Below are 12301 nucleotides of genomic sequence, written 5' to 3' on the forward strand. Positions count from 1 at the left end.
TTATTTATTTATTTATTTATTTATGTATCCATTCATTCACTTTACATCCGGATCGCAGCCCCTCTCCTTTCAGCCCCCCCAAGTCCCTTCCTCCATCCTCCTCTAGGCAAAAACTGTCATGCAAATGGCGGTTTGATTATTGTTAGTCTGAGATGAAGCTGAAATTGGCTTTAGTGGCTTAGCTCTGCCCAGCAGAGCTGTCAATGGGTTCTAGCTTCCTTAGCCTTCCCTTTGAACTCTTTCTACCAAAATGTCCACCAGAGGACGCAAACGCTCCCCTAAAACTTTCCACTCAGTACTTGGCTAGAGGAACTTAGTCCACGTTTCTAGGTTGGTCTCAGGCCTCCACTCGTCGTTATGGAGATGGAAAGCTATGATGTCACTAATGTAGAGTGGGAGGGCTAGGGTCTGTACTTGCATTTACCCAAGCTCTGCCTGGACCCGAGAGTGGAGGAGGGAGACAAAAATCAAAAATCCTCCCTTTCCTAACATCTCACGCCCCCCTGTGTTCAGGAAATGCATGGCTGTCGCCGCGCGTGTCCGCCGCACTAGTACACCTGCGTGCACGCGTGGGCACACAGAAGGCTCGAGCCCTGCGCTTGTGTTTGTAGCTTCGCAGCCGACCCTTCAGAACTTCGCCCCCGGTCCGCCCCGCCTCCACTCCTCAAATAAACAGGGTTCGCTGGTCACCAACACTCAGGGGTCACAGCTGCGCGCTAGAGTCTGACTCGCTACTACCCCCCGCCCCTGTCCTCCTCACAGGCCCCGCCCCATCTCGGGCCCCGCCCCTCGGCGGTGCGGGTGGGAGGCGGGGCCAGAGGTGCGGCCCGCGGGCTAGGGGCGGGGCGGAGGGGGCCCGCAGCCCCGGGCGGGGGCTCGGCGCGGGCCCGCGAGATGCCGGTGTCGGCGGCCCGAGAGGCTGCAGCTGCAGCGGCGGGGGAGGAGGCGGCAGAGGCGGTGGCTGTGTCCGGGAGGGGGGCTGCGTGGGGGGCCGGCGCGTAGCCGGGACTATGGAGGGGCAGAGTGGCCGCTGCAAGATCGTAGTGGTGGGGGACGCGGAGTGCGGCAAGACAGCGCTGCTGCAGGTGTTCGCCAAGGACGCCTACCCCGGGGTGAGGAATTGGCGTCTGGAGAGAGGGGCACCGAGGCTGCGGGAAGTGGGTAATAGGGGCCCCGGGGGCCGCTGGAAACCGGTACCAGGGTAACCAGGGACGAGAGAAAGAGGCTCAGAGGAGGGGAAGGAGGCGTTGGGGGCTCTGAAAGGACTGCAGAGGATTGGAGTGGAAGGAATCAAGGAACACGGTGAAATATATGGGGCTTAGGAGCATCAGAAGATCCCGGAGGGCGCTCTGGGAGAATGTCGGAGGTCCCGGGCATCTGAGAGGGAAAGAACTAGGGGCTAAACGGACCCCGAGGCGGGGGGGGGGGGGTCTGAGAGTCTAGCTAGGATTCTGTGGAGGTGGAGACAGTAGCTCCCCGGATCTTCCCTTAGCCCAGCCTCAGACCAACTTCTGTCTAGGGACTGAGCTGGACCGGGTGTCGAGGGAGGAGGGCAGTTGTCAGGGTGAGTACTGGAGAGAAGCTCTCATTTTGACCCATCCTTGTCTGCAGAGTTATGTCCCCACAGTGTTTGAGAACTACACTGCCAGCTTCGAGATCGACAAGCGCCGCATTGAGCTCAACATGTGGGATACTTCAGGTAGCACAAGTCCCTCGGGGTCACCCTGACTGCCAAGGTCCCTTACTCTAGCCCCTCCCTTGGCTAGAGCCTTAGATCTCCGGTCAGCTCAGACATCCATCCAGTTTTAGAACAGAATATCAATTTCTGTTTTAAGTCAGGGACACTGAGGCAGAGTTTCTTATGCCTGACAGAAACCATGTTCTGAAGTAGAAAGCCTCACATCAGCCCTGCAGCTGGGTTCTGCTTACCCAAGGAACTTGGAAAGAAATGACTTATTTTGGAACATGCTTCTTAGGAAATGGGACTGGGTTTAGGAAAGCTATTTAGAATTTCTGGGGTGGGGGACGGTGGTGGAAAGTATTTTTTTCTCCCTCTCTCTATACTGAACTAGAGTCCCAGGAGAACAGGAACACTCGTTCCCTGTCCTTGCTCCAACCTCATGGGGAGGGTTTTTATTTTTACTTGGTTCCCTGGAGGACTTTGGAAGATGTGTCATCAAAGCCCAGAACGCAAGCACAAAATTTGTCAGAAGAGCGGTAGATTTTCTGAGATTCTTAAAGGGCTTCCAAACTCCAAAAGAGTACAAATCATCAGTGTTAGATAAGAGAAACCCATAAGCCATTTCCCACTCTTTCTGCTCCTCTCTGCCTGCTCTCCTCGAGACACACTCCCTCGATGGGTACTAAAGACCACCACTTCACTGTTTGCCGCCAGCATTCCTTGACCATGGTCACTTGAGTCCCTTATTCCCTTCCAGGCCTGCCACCCACTCCAGTCGCCTTCTCTACTTTCTTTCTTCCTCCAGGTTCCTCTTACTATGACAATGTCCGGCCTCTGGCCTACCCAGATTCTGATGCTGTGCTCATCTGCTTTGACATTAGCCGGCCAGAAACACTGGACAGTGTCCTCAAGAAGGTGGGAGTCTGGGGAAACTGCTGAGGAGATTAGGAGCCCAGAGCATAAACGCGGAGGAGGGAGTAATGGCAGGTCCCTCAGCTGGGTAGTGGATGAAGCTGGTATCTCTCCACTCCGGCCCCATGCCTCCCACCTGCAAGTCTGTCTGTCGTTGAGCTGGAAATGGTCCTGGGGCCTTGGGGGTCTGCTTATTCACCTTCCCTGTCCCCTTGCCCTCGGAAGGACTGTGGATGCCGATTCTGGGGCTTTGGAAAGCCCTGTGGCTGGCTGACCAGGTCATTGTTTCTGTAAGAAAAGTGCCCGGGGGGGTTGGGGATTTAGCTCAGTGGTAGAGCGCTTGCCTAGCAAGTGCAAGGCCCTGGGTTCGGTCCCCACCTCCGAAAAAAAAAAAAAAGAAAAAAAAAAAAAAAGAAAAAAAAAAAAAAAGAAAAGTGCCCGGTTGGAACACTAGAGTCAGTGAGGTTGTCCTTAGTTCCCAGGCAGGGGAGGGTGTGGTTGGTCTGTTCTCAGGACAAAGTATGGGAAAGGGGAGTGGAAATGTGCAGGTTGAGGGTGACAACCCTGGAGCCCTCGCCGAAACCCTCTTCCTCTTGCCTTCCACACTGCCCTGGTCTCTACCCAAGACCAGCTTCCTCCATCAGTTCTTACCTAGGAAGGTCTAGAAGGATAAGTGACTTCTGAGTTCACGGAGCAAAGCTTTTCCCTGTATCTTCCTTCACCCCTCCGTAACTCTATTTTCCACCCCCAACCAGTGGCAAGGAGAGACTCAGGAGTTTTGCCCCAATGCCAAGGTGGTGCTGGTTGGCTGTAAGCTGGACATGCGGACTGACCTGGCCACCCTGAGGGAGCTATCCAAGCAGAGACTTATCCCCGTCACACACGAGCAGGTGAGACCCCTTCACTCTAACTGACCCCCACCTAGACTTCACACCCATGCCTGTTCTTTTGCCCTAACCTCCGACCCTAACCTTTAATTCTTCCCCAGCTCTGTCTGACCTTCAACCCTAGCCCACAGCCCTCACACTCCTTCCCAAACGAAGGCCTATAATTTTCACCCGTCTGCTGCTTTCCCAGGGTACTGTGCTGGCCAAGCAGGTGGGAGCTGTGTCCTACGTTGAATGCTCCTCCCGGTCTTCCGAGCGCAGTGTCAGGGACGTCTTCCATGTGGCCACAGTGGCTTCTCTTGGCCGTGGTGGCCATAGGCAGCTGCGCCGTACTGACTCTCGCCGAGGACTGCAGCGATCCACTCAACTGCCTGGACGGCCAGACAGAGGAAATGAGGGCGAGATACATAAAGATCGAGCCAAGAGCTGTAACCTCATGTGAGGGGTTGCAGTGTGGCAGAGAGGGAAGAGGTCTAGGTGAGAGACACCATTGTTCCCCTGTGCACTCCTGGACTTTCTGACCTCCTGATCCTGGCCGGAAGGGCAGGGCAGGCAGAGGAGCAATTCTGGTTGGAGGAAGCTACTTCCTTATCCCTTTCCCTGCTGCTAGCCGAGAGAGCTAACAGGGTAGGCATCGGAGGCATGAACTTGGATAGGGCAGGTAGGTGTTCGGAAAACCAGACAATGACTTTGGTTGAGTCTCCTATAGAAAGTGTATCTTCCTTGCTCACCCTGGTCCCCATATCCCCGTCTGCCTTCCCTGAGGAAAGTGTCCATCTTCTCTTTGTCTCTCCTCTCACTTCCACATCTGTTCTCATACACGCTAACCTTTCAGGCAACATGCACTAAATTTTAAAGCAAGAAGTTCTTTCCTCCCATCAACTCACCAACCTGTTCGAGCTTCCCCTCTTCCCCAGCAGTCTGCAAATAAAAGCCCATGACCATGGAAAACGGCTATGGACTTAGCTTTGTTTCTTCTTTCCCACCCCACCAAAGGAAAGCAATCTACCAGTGTCCTCTCCACCAGAGAAAACACAGGAAAAAAGCGATGTACGGAGGGATAAAGTTTAGAAGGCCCCGGGTGGGGAGGGGTGGGAGAGTAAAACACCTTGGGACTCCTCAGTGCAGTTAATGTGAGTGGACAGCCCCGGAGGAAGGGGACTTGGAGAGAACTGATGATGTCCAACTGCTCAGCCTTACTGAGCCTGGCTGAGTATCCTGCTAGCATGGCAGAGGGCCTGCTGAAGTGGCACAAGCCCCTGTTCACCATCTCTGTCCTGGCTTGGAGCCTGTGATTCTCTAGAGATTATGAAGACAGGAAGGCATTGAAAGCTTCCACATCATTGAATCTGAACCCTGTATAAGGTGAAGTTTCCTAAGGGGATGGTAATCCCTGGGGTCTTCCCAGGGATCCAGACAGGGGCTCTCCCTCAGTTCTGTCTTGAGCTCCGTAATGATTGGTGGGCAAGCATCATCTGTAATTGAGAGTCACCCCCGCCCCAGCCCCCTGGCGAATGAAAGCTGGTGGAAGGGATGGCTGGAGTACTTGTCAGCAAGGACAGTACTGGTCTGTTTTCTTGGGAGTCTGGTTTCAGATTGTCCTGTATTCCCTTCCTGGCTCTGGTCCCACTGGCCTCTTTTTGGTGACATTCTCCCCCAGGAACCATCGTTGGCTCTCCCCTCCCCCAACCCCACCCTATCCAGTTCTCCCAGACAGGAGAGAAGGAAGGAAGGCAGGCGGGTGGGCCTTATCCTTCCATCTGGTGGGACCCCTTGCATACCCCATCCCTCCCTGCACTAAGTATGCACTGTGCTAGCGGCAGCGCCATATCCTGGACCAAGAGACGAAGACAGTGTCTGAGTTTTTGGAAGCTAGCCCAGTAGGGAAGTGAGGAACCCTAAGTGTGCACCAGTCATTCTCAACTTTCCTAACACTGCAACCCTTTAACACAATTCCTCATGTTGTGGGTGGGGACCCCCAACCATCAAATAATTTTCATTGCTACTTCATAACTGTAAACTTGCTACTATTGGGAATCGTAATGTCAGTATCTATTTTCAGAATGTCTGAGGTGACCCCTGGTGACTCACAGGTTGAGAACTGGTATAGATGGCACTTTGGCTGAGGGACACCGTACAAGCTGAAGGGCTCCCTGAGCCAGTAAGTCCTGAGGGCATTGGCTGGGGCTTGGGGGAAGAAAGGTGCCACTGGCATAGGTGTAGCAAATGCAGATGTACGAAGAAAAGAGTTAAGTGTGGCCTGGGATGGCTCCACAGCACGGAGGGAAGACATGGTTGGAAAGGCCCCGTGAGGTGAGGCAAGGTGGCTGAAGAGCCCATAGGGAGTCCATCCGTCCTTGTGAGGAGCCACCAGGGACTTCAGGCAGAAGCAGTTGGATTTGGTTTTCAGATGGATGAGGTTGTGGAGATTGAAGGTTTGGGCTGGGCTCTTATGAAATGTGACAAAATATCTTCTTTCCCTCCAGCAGACCCATTCTCTAGGGAGGAGCTTTCCCCCCATTTTCTGTCTTACTGGACCCCTGCCTCCTCACCAATTCAAAAAAATCCAATCCAATCCCAATCCCAAAGCCATCGCTGCCAATCTCAGGGAATCTAGATACCAGACATCACATCCCCTCTACTGTTCAGGGGCTACTCTGAGACTTCCCTCAGGGACCCCAAGTCCTGAGCCAAAGGGTGTTGGAGGGGGTGGGGTTCTGTCTCTCTCGGAAGACTGATTTTTTTTTTCATGTATGTGGGTACACTGTCGGGGTCTTCAGACACACCAGAAGAGGGTATCAGATCCCATTACAGATGGTTGTGAGCGACCATGTGCTTGCTGGGAATTGAACTCAGGACCTCTGGAAGAGCATTCAGTACTCTTAACCACTGAACCATCTCTCCAGCCCATGAAGACTGATTTTTTTCCCCCAGCAGGGATTCACCATAAAAAGGGAAGTGGGCCTGGTGGTTATTGCCTGTAATCATAGTATTAGGGAGGCTGAGGCAGGAGGATTGCTGAGAGTTCAAGGACAGCCTGGGTTACAGAATGAGAATCTCCCCATCTTCTACACAATTGACTTGAGAATTTTGACAGGGCGCATCTCTTGGACAAAGCAGGCTCAAGCCTGTAGCCACCACAGCACAAGGTTTGCACACTTTCACTTCCTCTGCTCTTCCTCCCGTGCCATTTGTGTTTAGAGAATGCAAAAGCATTACAATAGCCACCTAAAGCAAACATAATTAGGAAGATAAATCAGCGGGAGGAACCCCCAAAGTTTAATATAAACCAGTGGGGAGGGAATTTGGTTGCCTCTTCAGGGCTGAGTTGCCAGACCTACTTCTGGGGAAGAGGATGAGTTTCCCTACCTAGGATACCAAAGGATGGGAAGAGGCAGTGGGGCTGTCCATAGGTCCAAAAGGGTCCTCGAAGGCTGGAGGGGACCTTACATCCACTCCCTGGCCCAGTGTGCTACAGTTAATTTCTTCCTCTGCAGCTGTTCCGCCCTCCAATTTAGACACCAGTGTAGCATCGATAACCATTTAGTGAAACAACCAGTTTTGCTGTGGTACTGCCCATGTATTTTGACCTCAGCTCTTGGGCTAATTTCTCAAACACTTCAGCTTATGAAACACCAAACGCCAAATGCAACAGTGACTCCACACGTTCCCCCCCCCCGCCCCCGGGGGGGGGGGGGTCAGGCATGGAAAGAGCCCTAGGACTTGTGTCCAGTCCTACAGCTTTTCCTCTGGAAGCACAGGGCAAAGCCCCAGCCCCAGCCCCAGCCCCAGCCCCAGTCCCAGCACCTGCTTGACCCTTCGATTTCATACTAGGAAAAGGGGCTGATCTTAGCTATTGCCTTGAGAGGAAGCGCCTGAGAGCTAGAAGAATGTGAGATGAGAGCTAGAAGAATGTGAGAATGTCATTTGACTCTTTGACAGGGTCTGAGCTGGTGTCAATCTTTTCTTGTTTTTCTTTCTTTTTTTTTTTTTTTCTTTTTCTTTTTCTTTTTGAGCTGGGGACCAAACCCAGGGCCTTGCGCTTGCTAGGCAAGCACTCTACCACTGAGCTAAATCCCCAACCCCTGTTGTTTTGTTTTGAGAAAAGGTTTCTCTCTGTAACGGCTCTAGCTGTTCTGGGACTCACGTCATTGACCAGGCTGGCCTTGAACTCACAGAGATCTGTCTGCCTCTGCCTCCCAAGTGCTGGGATCAAAGGCATATGCTGCCATGCCTGGCCTCTGGTGTCAGATTTATAACCGACATGGCTGTAGACTTCAGTGCTTTTGAATTGGGTCTGAAGAATCATGTTTTTCCTTTGTTTGATTCCTTTCCTTTTCTTTCTTTCTTTCTTTCTTTCTTTCTTTCTTTGGATTGATCATAGGATTTCATGTTTGCGTGATATGTATATCCATGCCCCCTTTTATATTTTAATTTCTTTTGAGATTATAATTCCAGAATTTCCCTCTTTCCCTTTCCCTTCTCAACCTTTCCCAAGTACCCTTCCACCTTGTGCTCATCCAAATTCACGGCCTCTTTTTAAAACATTATTACAATTCTAAGTATAAACAGGCAACCTGCTCAGTCAGTATAATGTCACTCATATGTATGTTTTCTGGACTGACCATTTCCCTGGGGGCTTCCTTTTAATCTTTTGTTTTAAAACAGGGTCTCACAAAGTTACCCAGCCTTTAATATAGGAATTTTCTCCAGATGGACATGCTGGCACATACCTTTTACCCCAGCACTCAGGAGATAGGGTATAGCCAGGGCTATATAGTGAGACCCTGATTCAGAGGAAATCACACACACACACACACACACACACACACACACCCCTCTCCATTCATGTATATATAAAACTATCATGTCCGTACAGCTCCTAAGAACATCAGAAAATGTTTTTTGAGGGCTACAGGCTTGGGACACGATGCCCAGCTGTTTTTGTTTTTCAGTCAAGGTCTTACTATATAACTCAGACTGGCCTTGAACTTGTAATCCTCCTGCCTCAACCCTAACAGTACTGGGATTACAGGCATATGCTATCCTGCTCAGCTCTCTGAAGTCTCTAAGGACCCACGTTGCTAGAGCAACCTGCTCAGATCCACTCAGATTTGTCCAGTGGCCTGAAGAGGAGGGCAAGTTGTCATGTCTCTGATTTCCCAGTGGACATCAGGACCCTGGCAGGCCATCGTAGTGCCGCTCTCTCTGCCTGCTCCACCCTCTTCCCCAAGCAGAGCTCAGTTCTTTGTTCTAGCAGTCTCCTCTATAATTTGGTTCCCCTCTGCCTCCCTCCTTTCAGCTGAGTTCCAGGTTGCCTGCCATCTTTAGCCAACCCCTCCTTCCCTTCCTGAAGGCTTCCTGAACTCAGATAGGGTGCTCCAGATTCTGGGGGCTGGGTGGGGTGAGTCCTAAGCAGCTATCCCACAGTAGCCAGAGATGAGAGATGTATATAAGTACCCCTCCCCTCCCCCCAGGAAAATGCCTCTGTTGTTGACTCCTAAATAACAGATGTCTGTCTGCATATTAATGAGATTGGACGAATAATTGGCGAGTTTTTCATTCAGTGTCAGAATGAACCCGGAGGCCTTATGTTCATGCACATAGACACCCTGTCACCCGTCACCCTGATTCTCCCCCCCAGCCCCCTCCCCCCAGCATAAGAAACAGATTCAGAAGCTGGCAGCTTTGACCCACAAAAGGGAGGGGCAGATGGGAGCAGGGAGGGGTGTTAGCGGGAGGGAGACCCCCATGGTCTGGTTTGCCAGGTTGCTCTGTCTGGATCATTGCCTTCCCCGTGACCCCCAGGGGGGGTGGTAAAAAGCCTTGCATCTGTGCTGTTCCACCATCCTGCAAAGGGGGCCCAGAGAAAGGTGGGAGCCAGCATAGGGCCTCAAGGAGGCCATCACTGGAGAACAGAGCAGTGGCTGCCTCTCTCTGAGGCTGTGCGTGCAGTGAGACTCCTACCACTCCGTGTTAGACTCTGTGAGGGAATGTTGGGGTTTTCTTTTGCTTTGCTTTGTTTGTTTCTTAAGATGGGATCTCTTTATGTAGCTCTGGTTGTTCTTAAACTCAATGAAGACCAGGCTGGCCTCAAACTCAGAGATTCAATGGCCTCTGCCTCCCAAGTGTCAGAATTAAAAGTGTACGCCACCATACCGGGCTAGGTTTTTGAATCAAACAACTATCTCTTGCCAGCTGGGTATCCCTGCCCAAGTTACTCAACCTCTCTGAGCTCCGCTCTACCTTGAAAGATGGTAAGAAGACAAACATGGCTGTCTTCATGCCTGGTTTGCAGTAGGCTCCAAGCCAGGCATGGTAGTGCTTGCCTGTAACCCAGCACTTACTCCTAAGTTAGAGGATTTCAGAATGGAGGAGAGAAAACACCACCACCAAAACCCAAAAATGACCCCTCGACATGACATGTTCTCTCCTCACCCATCGCCAAAACACAGACAAGTTTCCATGTCACAAATTTCCACAGCACTTCTCCGTGATCCACCCTTACAAGGGTTAATTAGAGGTAAGGCAGGGTGAGGAGATGAGATAGGAGACGCAGGAGAGAGCACACTGGACACCAAAGACTGGAACGGGGGTTGGAGAGCTAGAACCCTAGATGAGAAAGAGGAAGGGGGAAGAGACTGCAGGGCTGAGGAGGGCTGAGCCCTGGAGCAAGAATCTGGCGCCTGCTCCTGGTACTGGAAGCCCCAGCTCTAGCCATTTGACTTTAAGTCTCACATCCTCTCAGCACCTCTGCCAAAGGGGATTGGCTGGCTGCTGTAAGGTCCACTCTCAGCGTGAAAACAAAAGTTCCCGGGGCTGGTGGAACGCAGGGGTGGAGGGTTGCTGCGCGCCCCCAACACCACAGCCTATCAGTCACTTGTCCCCTTCTCTCCCTTGGTAAACGATCTGCCGCGCCAGCAAACAACTGTCCATTGTGTCCTAATGAGGGACGAGCAGAGAAAGCCAATCGCTTATGATGCAAATGAGCCGACGGCTGTGGCCCGCGTGCATTCACTGGGTGACTCTTTTCGGCTGTAGCCCTGCGTGCCCCAGTTGGGCCTTTCTCCCCAGAGTCCCAGTTCCCATCTGGTGGAGAGGGAGGAGGGGGAGGCCCAGCCTAGCCCTCACATTGTCTGGCATTGCTACTCCCTGCAAGGAGGCCTGACCTTTTCAAAGCCTCAGAGCTGGGGGCTCAGTTCTCCCTTTCCTTAACATGGAATTTTGTTTTTTGTTTTGTTTTGTTTGATTCGGGGTTGTACGTGAAATTCATAGCACATACAACTTCTCTTTGCAAAGTGTACAATTCCATGGCGTTTAGTGCATCCCCAAGGTGGTATAGCAACTCCCTTTCTGGTTTTAGACTTTATGTCCCCCTGCCTGGGGGCCTCAGACTTTATGGGCTACCTCTGACACATTAACACAATGGAGGAGTTGTGGAGCCTGGTGTTGGAGAAAACCCTAAGGCTCTTTAGTCCTGTGCTTGGCCTCTGGTGGAGGGAGTGCTCAATGCATGGGTTACAGAGTTCCTCTAGATTTTGTAGCTTTTGATGAGAAACCAGAGTTGGCTCCTGCACAGATCTTGGTTTCATGGTTTTCTGCTCCTACCAGTTTGGGATGACCCAAGCAGCAAGCTTAGAAGCCTCCGGAGACTCCAAGGACAGTTCCTAAAAATCCTTAGTTCCAGGAAAGCCTTCCCCCTCAGCAGGTTCCAGGGCAAGGCTTGCCAAAGCAATGTTTGCTAACTTGCTCCATAGTCTATTCTGTTCTAGAGCCCTACAGACTAGGAGCTGGGAGGACCTGCAGGTGTCCCTGGAGTGTCACTTGCTGATCCAGTCATTTTGTTCTATGCAGTTTTCAAGGGAAACAAGACACCCACTTACCTACAGTCTCTGTTTACCCAATCCCTTTCTTCTTCCAGGACCTTGGGAATGCTTTAAAGAAAGGGAGTGGCTGAGGAGATGTCCCAGTTGGTGGAGGATTTACCCACAACTTTGTGCGGACCTGAGTTTAATCCTTAGTAGTCATGGAAAAAAACAAAAACAAAAACAAAAAATGGGAGTGGTGGTGGTGGTATGGGAGGAGGTACAAAGAGGAATTGTGGGGTTTACTGGCAAGTCTAACTAAAGGTCCCAAGTGAAAGACCCTGTCATAAAAAAAAGGTGACTGTCAGGTATGCTGCTACACACCTTTAATCCCAGCACTTGTGAGGCAGAGGCAGGCAGATCTGTGTCATTTTGAGGCCAACCAGGTCTCCACGATGGGTTCTAGGCCAGCCAAGGAGTGAGGCCCTGTCTCAACCAAACCAAACCAAACCAAACCAAACCAAACCAAACCAAACCAAACCAAACCAATCCAAACCAATCCAAACCAATCCAAACAAGCCAAGGTGTTTGGCTTCTGAGAATGGCCACCTGAAGTTGAACTTTGGCCACCATATGCCCAGCACACATGTACACACAGGAACACATACCTTTTCCTGACAAAAGCTGTTCTGGAATTAACTTATGGTAGTAGCAGGAATTCCAGTGAGGAAAGAGCCTATAGTTGCAAACTTTTCTCGACCTTCACCAGCCTCCAAATTCCATTCAAAGCTCCCATACCCAGACACAGACCAGACAACTTAATGAAGGCATTCTGTCTGTGCCCTAATGAATAGGGACGCTCCTGAGCTGGTTGGGTCCAGTTCTGCCACCGACTCATAAAGTGACCTTTGACAAGTGCCTGGACTTCAGTCTTATCTGTGAAGCCACTGTTATCCCAAGTGAGGAGAGATAAAGGCGGGCTGGTGCTTTGAACTTGCAAAGGCACTCCTAGGAAT

General features: G+C 51.5%; 1 protein-coding gene across 1 annotated transcript; it reads left to right on the plus strand.

Annotated features, from left to right (window-relative positions):
- The first annotated feature begins 837 nt into the window (after positions 1-837).
- On the plus strand, positions 838-4435 carry Rnd2 (Rho family GTPase 2). The gene is made up of 5 exons (NM_001010953.2): positions 838-1112; positions 1612-1699; positions 2487-2596; positions 3349-3483; positions 3671-4435. Exons 1-5 carry the CDS (start codon positions 1011-1013, stop codon positions 3920-3922), a joined length of 687 nt encoding a protein of 228 aa, NP_001010953.1. The 5' UTR covers positions 838-1010; the 3' UTR covers positions 3923-4435.
- The last annotated feature ends 7866 nt before the right edge of the window (positions 4436-12301 follow it).

Source organism: Rattus norvegicus, chromosome 10 (assembly GCF_036323735.1).
Source record: "Rattus norvegicus strain BN/NHsdMcwi chromosome 10, GRCr8, whole genome shotgun sequence".
NCBI classification, from domain to species: domain Eukaryota; kingdom Metazoa; phylum Chordata; class Mammalia; order Rodentia; family Muridae; genus Rattus; species Rattus norvegicus.

Bases quoted from the DNA above. Each gene is read 5' to 3' on its own strand.
- Rnd2 (NM_001010953.2), top strand. From the start codon at position 1,011: ATGGAGGGGCAGAGTGGCCGCTGCAAGATCGTAGTGGTGGGGGACGCG. The intron at 1,113-1,611 runs GTGAGGAATTGG...CCTTGTCTGCAG, and splicing joins CCAAGGACGCCTACCCCGGG to AGTTATGTCCCCACAGTGTT. The intron at 1,700-2,486 runs GTAGCACAAGTC...TTCTTCCTCCAG, and splicing joins CAACATGTGGGATACTTCAG to GTTCCTCTTACTATGACAAT.